The 14,562-nt window shown below is 34.2% G+C and overlaps 1 protein-coding gene across 1 annotated transcript; it reads left to right on the top strand.

Annotated features, from left to right (window-relative positions):
* Positions 1-176: 176 nt before the first annotated feature.
* On the top strand, positions 177-4,732 carry LOC149158479 (uncharacterized). Its single transcript, XM_089437752.1, has 6 exons — positions 177-294; positions 419-568; positions 765-889; positions 1,778-1,891; positions 2,022-2,094; positions 4,695-4,732. Exons 2-6 carry the CDS (start codon positions 427-429, stop codon positions 4,730-4,732), a joined length of 492 nt encoding a protein of 163 aa, XP_089293878.1. The 5' UTR covers positions 177-294; positions 419-426.
* The last annotated feature ends 9,830 nt before the right edge of the window (positions 4,733-14,562 follow it).

Genomic DNA, 14,562 nt, shown 5'->3' with positions numbered 1-14,562 from the left:
TCAAGGAGATTGAATGTGAGGAGAAATAGTTTCCATCAGGGAAGTTGGTGAAGTAGGGTGCAAAGGTTATGAGTGAAATTAGTTGGTTGTCTTATTGTTTCCTTGAGTTTTTCTATGGTGTTGACTTTCTATATTATTTTTTATTTTAGAGTCGAACTGTTTGTATGTAGAGAATATTTGAATGCAACTTTATGGGAAGGAGGGTCATTATTAAAGAGTCTTTCTCTAAGAAGTACAGGCATCCCATTCTGGATTCAACGTTGACATTGAAACGTCTTTATATATGGGCTTAGTGTATGAGACAAATTAGTTTGTTTCTATTCTATCTTTACTTCATGGCTATAAGGAGATAGATTATTTTGCATTTTGCCTAAGGTGGTTGTGAGTGGGATCCTTATAAAAATGTGATTCTAGGAAGAACATTGCATGGCTAAGGCTAGAAAGCTTGGAGTTGCAACTCCCACTCTTTTTGCCCTGGATTCTGAGCTTCACACCCTTACATTTGAATATATAGAGGGTCTATATATGAAAGAGGTGTTTTTGCAATCAAGATCACTTCCTGGCTATGGTATGTTTTTCTAGTCATATTAAAATGCAATATGATCTACAATGTGAATTTAAGGATAGTCATTGCTAGCTTGGAATAATCATTTTTAATTTGATTTAACTCCAATTTACTTGGTCTTCCTTTGATCCCCTATGCTAGTAATTTTATGTTTGTCTTAGCTAAACAAGAAATATCCCTGATTGCTTTGTAACTGCAGAGGAACAAATAGGAGATATTGCTCAACAGATAGGTAGAGTTGTTGGAATTTTACATGATGGAGGTTTGGTGCATGGTGATCTGACAACATCAAATATGATAATTCATCAAGATTCCAAACAATTGGTATGAAGTTATTTTGAATGATGCATTTTTCCAATCTGAATACATTGATTGGAAAAATCTTACCCTTGGTTAGTTGCAGGCTTTGTTTTTAATCCTAAACTATGAAAATTGTTTAATGCAATTACAAATTATACTGCATTTTAACTACATGTAAATATTTGTGTTTTCAAACCACAAAGACATGCACAGTTTGTTAATTCCTATTTTTCTTGGATTTCTAAAAGAAAAAGTAAGTTTCCTTAGATCTGTTCAATCTCAATGCATATACATCTTGTCTTTAGTGGCTTGGAAAGTCTTCTCAATTGATGCCATGTACATAGCGCATAATAATTTGGCTTGTATTTTATGTTTAGCATGTTAAACTATCTTTGCAATATATGATGTTATGGGAAAATGAATATTTGATATTTGTAAATTATAATGTTTTTGAAATAGGCCTTGATCGACTTTGGCCTTAGTTTCACATCTACATTGCCAGAAGTTAAGGCTATATATTTATATGTTTTAGAGAGAGCGTTATTGTCAATGCATTCTTCTAGTAGGAATGTTGTAAGTTGGCATTGTTGTTAACTCCTCCAGCTTATGCTTGTCTTTTAATTCCAATAAGATATTGTTCTTATTTATGTTATGACATGGGTTAGCTTATTACTTACTGATATTTTATTCCACTAGATTGCAATTGGAAAGAGTATTTGCTTCTTATAGAAAAATAATCAAAGCAGTGGTTAGCTACATTGAATAAACTAGGTCAAGGTAAATCCGAGTTTCTGGAATTTGTTGCAATTGTATCTATTATTTGGCCAACACATAATTTCTTATCCTAGTGAAGGATTGTATTTATGAATTTATGTTTTCACCTGCTTGTAAATTATAATGTTTTTGAAACAGGTCTTGATCGACTTTGGCCTTAGTTTCACATCTACATTGCCAGAAGATAAGGCTATAGATTTATATGTTTTAGAGAGAGCGTTATTGTCAATGCATTCTTCTAGTAGGAATGTTGTAAGTTGACATTGTTGTTAACTCCTCTAGCATATGCTTGTCTTTTAATTCCAATAAGCTATTGTTCTTATTTATGTTATGACTTGGGTTAGCTCATTACTTACTGATATTTTATTCCACTGGATTGTAGTTGGAAAGACTACTTGCTTCTTACAGAAAATCATCAAAGCAATGGTCAGCTACACTGAATAAACTAGGTCAAGGTAAATACGAGTTTCTGGAATTTGTTGCAATTGTATCTATTATTTGGACAACACATAATTTCTTATCCTAGTGAAGGATTGTATTTATGAATTTATGTTTTCACTTGCCTCCTTATTCCCAATTGAAATATTTGTTAGGTGGATTGTACTTGGTGACTTTTAACTTCTCCTTGTTGTCTTTTGTATTGAAAACTCTTCATTTCTCATAATTGCAATTTAATATAGTTGCTGGAATTTGTTGCAATTGTATCTATCATTTGGCACAATGCATAAATATGAGATTCTTCTTCTTAGGGACCACTTTTTTAGGTTATTCCATTGTTTACTTCCATATGTATAAATGTCGACAAAACTTTTTTGAACCCTACATATGTGCAAACAGCCGAGGCCCATCTATGATTTTTTGATGTCCATTTTATTAATATTTTTCTTACCATATAACATGCATTTGTGCATTGTGCTTGCAAGGATTAATACAAATTAGCACTTGTAAATTATATATCTATTATCTATCCATCACTTCAAATCAACGTGATTTGTATTGTCTCACAAAATATTGTAGACAAATTTCTCATGGATATTAAATGTGAGGAGAAACATTTTCCATCAAGGAAGCTGGTGAAGTAGGGTGCAGAGGTCGTGAGTGAAATTAGTTGGTTGTCTTATTGTTTCCTTGAGTTTTGCTAGGGTGTTGGCTTTCTGTATTATTTTTTGTTTCAGAGTCTAACTGTTTGTATCCAGAGAATACTTGAATGCAACTTTGTTAGGAAGGAGGGCCACTATTAAAGAGTGTTTCTCCAAGAAGTACAGGCATCCGATTTTGGATTCAACGTTGACCTTGAAATGTCTTTATGGGCTCAATGTATGAGACAAATTAGTTTGTTTTTTTTTTTTTTATGTTTACTTCATGGCTATAAGGAGATAGATTATTATGCATGTTGCCTAAGGTGGTTGTGAGTGGGATCCTTATAAAAATGTGATTCTAGGAAGCACATTGCATTGCTAAGGCTAGAAAGATTGGAGTTGCAACTCCCACTCTTTTTTCCCTAGATTCTGAGCTTCACACCCTTACATTTGAACATATAGAGGGTCTATATATGAAAGAGGTGTTTTCATTAGGATCACTCCCTAGCTATGGTATGTTTTTCTAGTCATATTAAAATGTAATATGATCTACAGTGTGAATTTAAGGATAGCCATTGTTGGCTTGGAATAACCGTTTTTAATTTGTTTTAGATCCAATTTACTTGGTCTTCCTTTGATCCCCTATGCCTGTAATTTTATGTTTGTCTTAGCTAAACAAGAAAGATCCTTGATTGCTTTGTAACTGCAGAGGAACAAATAGGAGATATTTCTCAATAGAGAGGAAAAGTTGTTGGACTTTTACATGATCGAGATTTGGTGCATGGTGATATGACAACATCAAATATGATAATTCATCAAGATTCCAATCAGTTGGTATGAAGTTGTTTTGAATGGTGCCTTTTTCCAATATAAATACATTTATTGGAAAAATATTTCCCTTGGCTGATTGTAGACTTTGTTTTTTAACCTAAACTATGAAAATCATTTAATGCAATTACAAATTTTACTTCCTTTTAACTACGTGTATATCTTTGTGTTTGCAAACCATAAAGACATGCACAATTTTTTAATTCCCATTTTTCTTGGAAATCTAAAAGAAAAATTAAGTTTCCTTAGATTTGTTCAAACTCAATGCATATACAACTTGTCTTTAGTGGCTTGGAAAGTCTTCTCAATTGATGCCATGTACATAGCGCATAATGATTTGGATTGTCTTTTATGTTTAGCATGTTAAACTATCTTTCCAATATATAATGTTATGGAAAATGAATATTTGATATTTGTAAATTATAATGTTTTTGAAACAGGTCCTAATCGACTTTGGCCTTAGTTTCACATCTACATTGCCAAAAGATAAGGTTGTAGATTTATGCGTTTTAGAGAGCATTATTGTCAATGCATTCTTCTAGTAGGAATGTTGTAAGTTTGCATTGTTGTTAACTCTTAACTCTAGCATATGCTTGTCTTTTAATGCCAATAATCTATTGTTCTTATTTCTATTATGACTTGGTGTATCTTATTACTTACTGATATTTTATTCCACTGGATTGCAGATGGAAAGAGTACTTGCTTCTTACATAAAATCATCAAAGAAATGGTCAACTACATTGAATAAACTAGGTCAAGGTAAATCTGAGTTCCTGGAATTTGTTGCAATTGTATCTATTATTTGGTCAACACATAATTTCTTATCACAGTGGAGGATTGTATTCATGAATTTATGTTTTCACTTAGCTCCTTATTCCAAACTAAAATATTTGTTAGGTGGATTGTACTTGGTGACCGTCAAGTTGTCATTGTTGTCTTCTGTATTGAAAAATATTTATTTATCATAATTCCAATTTAATATAGTTCTTGGAATTTTTTGCAATTGTTTTATATTTGTTAGGTGGATTGTTCTTTGTGACTGTCAACTTGTCCTTATTGTCTTGGTATTAAAACTCTTCCTTTCTCATAATTGCAATTTAATACAGTTTTTCACTGCAATAACTTACATTTTTGGGTTTGTTTTGTAGTTCATTTGCGTTATAGAAAGCGTACAATGTTGGGATAAGCATCATAAATTATTATGGATGTATATATTTTTGTAAACTATCAAGTCTCTGGTTGTTTTCTATCAAGCTTAAAGATGTTTAGGTTTTGATTTCTTAATTTTTTTGGTGTCTTTGATTATAGTAAGATTTTGTCATAAACTTTGATGTGGTGGATACTTGCAGAACTCTGCTATAGTATACTCATTTGCAGTATCCAAAAACATTGTATTTTAAGTGATATCATTATGTTGTTTTAAGCATTTTAATTCTCTGTGATAGTTCATATTGTTTTAATATCTTATGCAGAGCTAAAATATAGTTTCAGTTCAGAATGTCGAACAACCTTGACATGTTGCATTCTTGTAAATAAACAACAAATTTAAGGGTTTAGTTCAACTGTTGTTACCAACGCTTCTGAATATATGGCTAGCTCAAAGCTAGAATGTGTCTGGTTTGAATCCCTGTTGGATGAGGTGTGCTAGTCTTCGCTGATGGGTTTAATAGGAATGTGATAGAATGTGGGGAATCACCCCTTGGGTTTCAATGTGAGGTTTTCCTTGGAAAAAAGGTTCAATATTATTTTATTTGAGTAGATGTGATTATATTAACATTGTGGACTATGATTGAAACATGCTTTGGTCAAAGACTATCAATAGGACATACATGTATAAGTAATTGGAGGTATTTTATAGTAGTAAAGCTATAGTGTTATTCCTAAGCTTTACTATTGAAGAAGACAAGACAAAGGGATTGTTTTCAAATGTGAAAAAGGTGTTACCAAACATAGATATTATTTAAGGTGTGGTGCGTTAGATCAATAATGTTTGTTAAGCTTCAACATGGTTCATAGCTCAATTTTACAGGTTTGTTATGGTGTCCACCACTTCTGCTTCATTATACATTTGTAGTTAGGTAAAACTGAGTTGTAAAATCATCTTAATGAAGGAAATGCATCGGTTATCTTTTTTATGTGGAAATGGTGGCATAAACTGGGTAGTTTTATATCTATGAAAATTAGAAGAGGGGGCAAAGATGAAACATTTAGTTTGCCACTCATATAGTTGGATGAGTAAATAGCCAACTTTTATTTTAGATATATCTTTTTCACAATCATTGTTTTTTCATGGAGCCTTCTAGCATGAATGATGTTTATTATTGAAGTTTGATTGTAAAGGTTGATAGGTCACCTTCCCCAATAATTGGTTAAGCTCTTTTGTTGAGAATTCAAATTAATTTGACCTGTGACTTTTGAAAATTTGGATTACCTGACAAGCTATTTTTGTCACGTTAGATTGGCCTTCTATCATATTTTTCAATTTTGATTTCTATACTTTATGAATTACTAGGTTTGAGTCTTGCAAAGGAAGGTATGAGACATTCAAGGATGTGCATATAACATTTTGGAGCTTGATTGCTCCCATTTTCACTGTCTAATTTTTGCCATATGTTTCTAGGAAATAAATTTTTATTTGAGCACATGTTGTTTAGACATCACACCTCAGATTATTTGTTTTCACGAATTATCTACAACTTTAGATTTTTAGCATGTAACTTAGTTGGCATGATTGTGCCTAATCTTTCCCTGAAGGTTGAATACTAAGTTAATAAGGTGTTATTTTCTATGGTAATTTTTTATTTGCTTTGTTTATACAGGTCATCTAGCCACATAGTGGCCACTAACACCCAACTGAAGAAAACTTGTTCGAGTTTCTTGCTTTTATGGGGGGAAATGGGCTTTCACATTCGCGATGTTGAGGTATATGTCGTATAAATCCTTTATAGACTAATTCAGTTTATATTCTAGTGTTAATCGTCTTTCATGTCTTACACTCTTCATTGTAACTTTTTTTGCTTTCAGAATAGGAACTCAGTATTGATGGTAAGAAGTAGGAATTGAAGAAAGAGAAGAACAATAACGTTGGAGTGACAAATGCAAAACGAGAGAGAGAAGAGAAATGGTCTAGTGATACCCTTAGAGCCAATATCCCGCATAAGACACACACAAAGAGGCTGATGGTCAAGTCTTCAGAGTTGGTGAATTCACCTACAATGCCTTGGTAATACAATGATAATGTTTTGAAGTGATGAAATAACATTTCATGTGTAAATTGCAATCCAACAAATATTAAGTTAGAAACTCATATTGTAATACTTGACATTTCATATAATATAATTTATGTGGTTAAAATTATTTATAGTTGCACTTGATATTGTTTAGTATTGTAATTAACATATGTAACTTTGTGTTTTCATATTAGATGAACATGCACATTGCATGACATTTTTTAAATTTAGTTGCAAAATCATACTAATTAATTTATGTTGATTAATAATGAACACATAAAATCAATCTAAAACTACTAAATTAGTAGTTTATATTGATTAATGATGAACATAAATAAAATGAATATACGACTAAATTATTCATTTATAATGATTAATAATGAAAGTAAATGAAATTGATATAAACTATTAAATTAATCATTTATATAAATGAACCACACTGGTTGGTTCGAAACGCGTCGACAAATGGTATTTCATGTGATTTTCACCGAAAAATCTCTCACAAACTGAATATGAAACTACCAAAAAAGAAATGACTACTACAAATGATAAATTTGTGATTACAAATGACGACTAAATTTTGCATATATATGACTATTAGTAGCTAATTTATAGTATCTTATAACATGACGAAAATTTAGTCATATTTCTTTGGTCATTAATTGGTTTTAAACGATGACTAAAATATGCATATATATGACTATTAGTAGCTAATTTATAGTATCTTATAACATGACAAACATTTTCGTCATATTTTTTTGGTCATTAATTGGTTTTCTCGGGTGATCATATAATAATATATTTTGTTGTATATTTGGTCATTAATTGTGGCATTAATGACTAAGTCAATGAATAAATTAATGACCAAATTAATGACTAAATATACTAATAGACGATAAAATTGAGATAGTCAATTAATGACTAAGCTAAAAACGACTAAAAGTTGGTTGCATTATAAGATACTGTAAATTGGCTACTATTGGTCACTAACTGAAAAATAGTCATCTATATGCAAATTTTAGTCGCTTTTTTAGTAACTAATTAGCCATTTTGTACTAGTGTTTTCTGATCTCTGGACCAGTTTAGGTGAGATCACGGTAGCTTGAGGGTGGAGGTGGTTTAACCTCTGGATTCTGTGTTTGGTCATTTTCTTGGTTTATCCCATGAGATACCACATTCATGCTTGGAATATGGTTCAAGGCTGAATGGTTGAAAGAAATATTTGGTTCAGTTCAATCTATGGTCGAGTGATACGTGGAAGTCCCTGACTTGGTTGGATTTTGCATATGTCAATATGAAATATTTTCATAGTGTAATTAATGAGCACATATATTGGTTATTATGTTGTTTTTATGGTTGATTAGTCATGGTTTATATTCAGGTTATACGCTGGTTATATGTGTGGTTCTATGCTGTGATTTAGTTATGACTCTTGTTCATGATTTAATAAGCTATTAAATGATTGATGAATGCATGGGATAACAAGTGTTGTTGTAGCTAGCTTGAGAGGGCATTGAGCCTTCTTGGTGATTCTCAGATGAAGTTCATAAGTTTATGATCATATATGTATTCATGACCTCTAGCTTTCATGTTTACCATATGTTTGATGAAATTTATATCATGCACTAGGCATGTTTTAGTTAAGGTCTCACTCAATTTTTAAATGGTTGGCATTGTTATTGCCTTATTTATAATTCTAGAAAGTTATAAGCAGTTTTGGGTAGTGGTTTGGAGGCTAGCCTAAATAGTGGCACAAATCTCATAGCCGCAGGCACAAAATTAAGGATTTTGGGTCATAACCACTGGTAGACATGCTTGTGGATGTGGTTGGGGCCTAAAAACCACATGCATGAGGTGTCAAGGGTGCAATTGTGGAGTTAAGTCAGTGAAAAAGAGTGTCTGCTCAGGGATTGATCACCTGGGCTGGTTGTTAGGCTCTTGAGTGATCTATAGTCCCTGAGGGATGGCAGTAAGCTTTCAGTATTGGGCCCACTTCCATAATTGAAACTTGGAGGTCGGGTCATGTCATAGTAGCACTCATTTCATGTTTACCCTGGAGAGCTTGTAAAAATGAGTAAATGTGGGAGGGGTTGTTATAGATTGGTATCAAAGCTTCTAGGTTCAAAGACTTAGACCGGATGGGCTAAATGCATGTTGTTATGCTTGCATGTTAATTGTATATGTGCCTATTATGCATGCATTGTGGTGTTCATGGTTATCATGTGCATAGTTAGTGTTGTATTTTTGTGTTATCATGCATGATGTTGAGATATATATATATATATATATATATATATATATATATATATATATATATATATATATATATATATATATATCGTGCTAATTTGGACTAATTTGTGTAGATGTGATAACCTCCCCTGAACTTCATAAAGGTATGATTTTTATTATGATTTCTATTCGGTTTATCTAACATGAAATGTTTGCAAGAAAGAGAAGGTCAAAGATGAAGAGAAAGATGGTGGACTATAATTCACATGACTCCCCTTATAGGCCTGATGTGAATGCCATGGAATGGGAAAAGTCAGTTGAGCAGTAAGGAGAAGAGTATTCTCTTGATTTGGTAGATACATTGAGGATTTTAAGGGTAGAGATCAGAAGTTGCAACGTAGTTAATAATAGGTTGATTGAGGCACAAGAAAGGATCTCCAGAGCTCAGGAAAAGCAGGTGAAATTTAATGCAGTGATGTTACAAATTTTTTCATAGTTGTAGAAGCAGGAGGAGAAGGCTAATGGGGTAGATGGTAGCAGGTCTCAGAGGAAACACAGGTTGGATAGGGAGGATACAGTCAAGAGTGGAAGATTCTTTGATAAACTTAACAGGAGGATTGGTACATATGGGTTGTATTCTAGTTATTCTTTTAGGATACACCATCACCATCACCACCAACACCATAGGAGGAGAGAGTATGTGCCAGAGGAATTCAAGAAATTAAAGCCTCCTATTTTTATGGAGAGATGAAGAAATCAGAAGAGTAGAAGCATGGTTACGTGGGATGAAGAAATTCTTTAGATTGCGTGACTATTCAGAGAAAATGAAAGCTATGATAGCTACCTTTAGTCTTAAATGGAACGCAGATATTTGGTGGGAAGATGTAAAGAATGTCAGGGTATTAGAGAAGAGGAGTTGATTTGGGATGATTTTGGGAGACTCTTTAAGAAGAAGTACCTATCTGAAAGACATTATGATGACAAAGCTAAGAAGTTCTATGAGTTGAAGATGGGTTCTATGATAGATGATGAGTACACTAGTAGGTTATTGGAGTTGTTGAGGCATGTGCCTTACCTCAAGGATGATAAAGTGAAGATTCAAAGGTTCATCAGTGGGTTGCCAATAGCATTTAAAGACATGATTGATTTTGATGAGCCTTAGTCATTGGAGGAAGCCACCAGAAAATTGAAGCATTGTTATGAGTAGTCAAAGCGCAACCTGGGTACAAGTGTGACTAGAGAGGGAGTGAGAATACCAAGAGAAAATGGCCTAATAAGCGAGGAATATCTCAGGATGCAAGTAAGAAATAAATTGTGGCTCCCTATAATAATTTTAATGTAGCCGAGAAATGACATGAGTCCCAACTTCAAGAGCAGCAAGATAAAGGTAACATTAGGGGACCGTTGTAGTGTTGGATTTATGGTAAAGACCCTCACAAAAAGGATTGTCCATTGTACCAAGGTGGTAGGCCTCAAATCTATAGTGCTAAGGAGGCACAAACAGTTGGGGATGTTGGTCAAAGCATTCCTCAGATCTATGGAGCACTTGATAACATGCAAGTATATCATTAGAAATCCATTGTAGAGATGGAAGGTAATATTTGTGATCAAGTTTTTTCCATTTTTATTGATCATGGATCTAATTATAGTTATGTTAGTCCTGACCTGGTGAACCAGTGTAGTTTGAGTAAAGAACTTCATGCAAAATCTTGGTTTGTGCAGTTAGCTACAGGGACCAAGAGAAGAGTTCATTATTGGGTGAGATCTTGTGCATTTGTGTTGAATGGTATGCCTACATCAACACATCTAAATGTGATTCCTTTGGGTTCATCTAACATTATTTTGGGCATGGATTGGTTGTTTACTCACAAGACCAAGGTAGATTATTATGAGAAGGCTATTGAGTGCTTGGATGATGATGGAGAAAGGAGAATCTTGCAAGGAAAGAAGAAGACTACATTAGCAAGAATGGTTACAAATATGCAAGTTAAGCTAGTCCCAGGAAGGGGTATTTATTGTTTGTAGTTCATGTTTCCAGTGACAAAGGGAAGGATGTTGAGGATAATGAAGTCCTGAAGAGATATATTGTTTTACAGAAGTTTCTGGATGTATTTCCTGCAGAGATTCCAGAGTTACCGCCTCATAGGGAAGTGGATTTCTTTATTGAGTTGGTTCTGGGAGCCACACTAGCATTTAAGGAACCTTACAAGATGAGCACTCTGGAGTTGTTGGAGTTGAAGTTGAAAATTAAGGAAATGCTTGATAAGGGATCATACATAAGGCCAAGTGTGTCACCTTGGGGTGAAACAATGTTGTTTGTAAAGAAGAAGTATGGTACTCTCAGATTGTGCATTGATTATAGGAAGTTGAACAAGGTGACGATCAAGAGCATGTACCCTTTGCCTCAAATTGATGACTTGTTTGATCAACTGAAGGGAGCAATAATGTTTTCATAGATTGATATAAGATTAGGATATTATCAGGTGCACATCAAAGAATAAGACATCTACAAGATTTCATTTCGCATGAGGTATGGGAATTATGAGTTTGCAGTGGTTCCTTTTACTCTTATCATTGGTCCAACTACCTTTATGTGTTTGATGAACAATGTGTTGCCTCCTTATCTGGACAAGTTTGTGATAGTGTTTATTGATGATATATTGATATACTCCAAGAATTAGGAGGAGCATGCAAAGAATCTAATAGCAGAATTGAGATTGTTGAGAGAGCATAAGGTGTATGCCAAGCTCAGCAAATGCAGTTTATTTCAGTCTCAGATTCATTACTTGGGACATTTTGTTTCCAAGGAAGGGATAACAGTGAATTCGAAAAAAATTAACGTTATCATGGAGTGGTTAACTCTTAAGAATTTGGATGAGGTCAAATCATTTATGGGACTAGTAGGATACTACAAGTGGTTTATCAGAAACTTCTTAAGGATTGGTTATCCTATTACATCTTTGCAGAGAAAAGGAAAGAAATTTGAATGGACTGATGAGTGTGCAACTAGTTTTGATCAATTGAAGCATTTGCTTACATGATCAAGTCTTGAAGATTACAGATCCTAATAAGGAGTTTGTAGTTTGTACAGATGCTTGCAAGAAAGCACTTGGTGGATTCATGATGCAAGAAGAACAGGTGGTATGCTATTAGTCAAGGAAGTTGAATGAGCACGAGCAAAATTGTGTCACTCATGATTTTGAGTTGGAAACTATTATTCATGCATTGAATATGTGGAGACATTATCTCCTTGGTATGAGGTTTGTTCTACTAAGTGACCATGGTGGACTACGGTACTTGTTTGAACAACCTAATATGAATTTCATGCAAGCTAGATGGTTGGCTACCCTCAGTGAGTTTGACTTTGAGATCGGATACATCAGGGGCAAGGAGAACCAAGTTGTGGATGCTCTTAGCAGGATATTACAGGTAAATCATATTTCAGCTGTGAGTTCATATGGGTTAGATTTACATGAATGAATCTTGCATGCAAGGAAGCATTATGACAAGTATCAACTGTTGATGCAAAGATTGCAGCAGTAGGGTGATGGTGATAGGGATATGGAGTATCACTTCACGACAGATGGCTTGGTGAGATTCAAGAACAAGATTCATGTGCCAGATAGTAGTGATTAGAAGAAGCTCATGTTGAGGGAGTTTCACATCAAGCCATATTTAGCTCACCCGAGATATCATATGTAAAAATTGTGTATAATCAATACTGCTCATGAAATTTGCTAAATCACAAGACTTGAAGTTACTACACTGATGTGTGGAATTTAATTCACCATCTAAAATAAGAATCATAGACATGCAAAAGGAAACATCACACATACACATAGATTTATCTAGGGGAAAGCAACTGCTCAAAACCCATTAATATCTATATTGCATTAATCAGAGAATAAAGAAGAAATACAATGTTTGCTGAAGCTTGAGCCCACCCTGCAAATGTATAGTTTATCCCTTTTCCTGAGTGACTGAACCTGGCTAACACTTAGCTAATTTCAAGCCTTCCCAAGCTCTTATTTCCTTGTGTTGTTCCCTTGGGAAATTGCCCCTATTTTTTAGGAATTTCACACTCTGGAATTGTGCAATAGCCTTAGGTCAATCTCTATCTGCATGCATCGCTTGTACACATGGGAATATCCTACAATTGATACTACATTGCCTTGGAATCTCCATCTCAACTAGGTAACTCGAATAATCTAGATGAAACAATTATTTTGGGCTGATTGTTCAGTTAAATGGTTGAACATTGAGTGTGGTTGAAGTTCCACTTCCACAACTTGACCTCCACTAGTTCTTCTGACAATTAGAAGTAGTTAAACTGACAATAACTCAAATTAACTAAAATAGATTGCTATAAATTAGCAATCAATCATGTATAATTGAACTCAAGATTACCGAACTCAAATTTACTGAGCTAACTGAGTGATAAGAGCCATTTCACCTCAGTTAACTACCTCAAAGTATTATGTTGAAATAGAAATAGAAATTTTATTCTAGTTTGATTAAGGAAAAGTCAAAACTAGATTTTCTTGCTACATTTTCAGCACTCCCTCTCAGCAAGAAAGGGATTATCAACCACCCCTAACATGCACCTCTAGAACTCAAATTTGCCTCTTAACAAACAATTTGTAAAAATATTTGCATCTTGTTCCTCTGTTGGAATGTACTGCAACAACATAATTTGCCTCTGCACACAATCCCGTAGATGGTGATACCAGATATCAATATGCTTGGATCGATTGTGAAAAACAAGATACTTAGAAAGTTTGATACAACTTTGATTATCATAGTAAATCACAACAGGATCCATCATCTAACCAAACAAGCCAACAATTATCTTCCTCACCCATATTGCCTCACATGTTGCTTGACTTGCAGCCATGTATTCTGCTTCTGTTGAGCTGAGTGCCATTGGTCTTTGCTTCCTGCTGTAGCAAGAATCTATTGCAAGCCCAACATTGAAAATTCCACTTGATGTACTCTTCCGGTCTAATGGAATTCCTGCCCAATCTGCATCAGTGAATCCACACAACTTCACTCCCTTTTTCCATCTATACCAAAGTCCAAACTAGGTAGTTCCTTTGAGGTACCGTAGAACATGTTTAGTTGCCTTCCAAAACAATTTGGTTGGCCTAACCATAGCTTGACTAAGCTAGCTGACTGCATAACACATGTATGGCTGTGTGTTCATAAGATACATGAGTAAACCCACCAAATGCCAGTAAACAGTCGCATCCACTCCCTCACTTGAAGTGGCTATCCTCTTTCCTCTAGTTGGTCGCTAGAGGAGTCTCCATGGGTTTGCACATGTCCATGTAGAACCTTTAAATTATCTTGTTGGCATACTTTCCTTGAGAGACAAATAGTTCCCCATCACCTTGCCATACTTCCAATCTAAAGAAGTAGTGCATGAGACCAATGTCCTTCATCTCAAACTCTCTTGCAAGGTCCTCCTTGCAAGATATGATTAGCTTCTCATCACCTGTAAGGATCAAATCATCAACATATAAAACAATAATCAATAATTTACCTTCTACGAAAA

This window comes from Pinus tabuliformis, chromosome 5_2, assembly GCF_031772625.1.
Source record: "Pinus tabuliformis cultivar Carrire ecotype Pingquan chromosome 5_2, CPIR1, whole genome shotgun sequence".
Classification (NCBI taxonomy): Eukaryota; Viridiplantae; Streptophyta; class Pinopsida; order Pinales; family Pinaceae; genus Pinus; species Pinus tabuliformis.
Note: the sequence above shows the minus strand (reverse complement) of the source record. Positions and strands in the feature narration are given on the sequence as shown.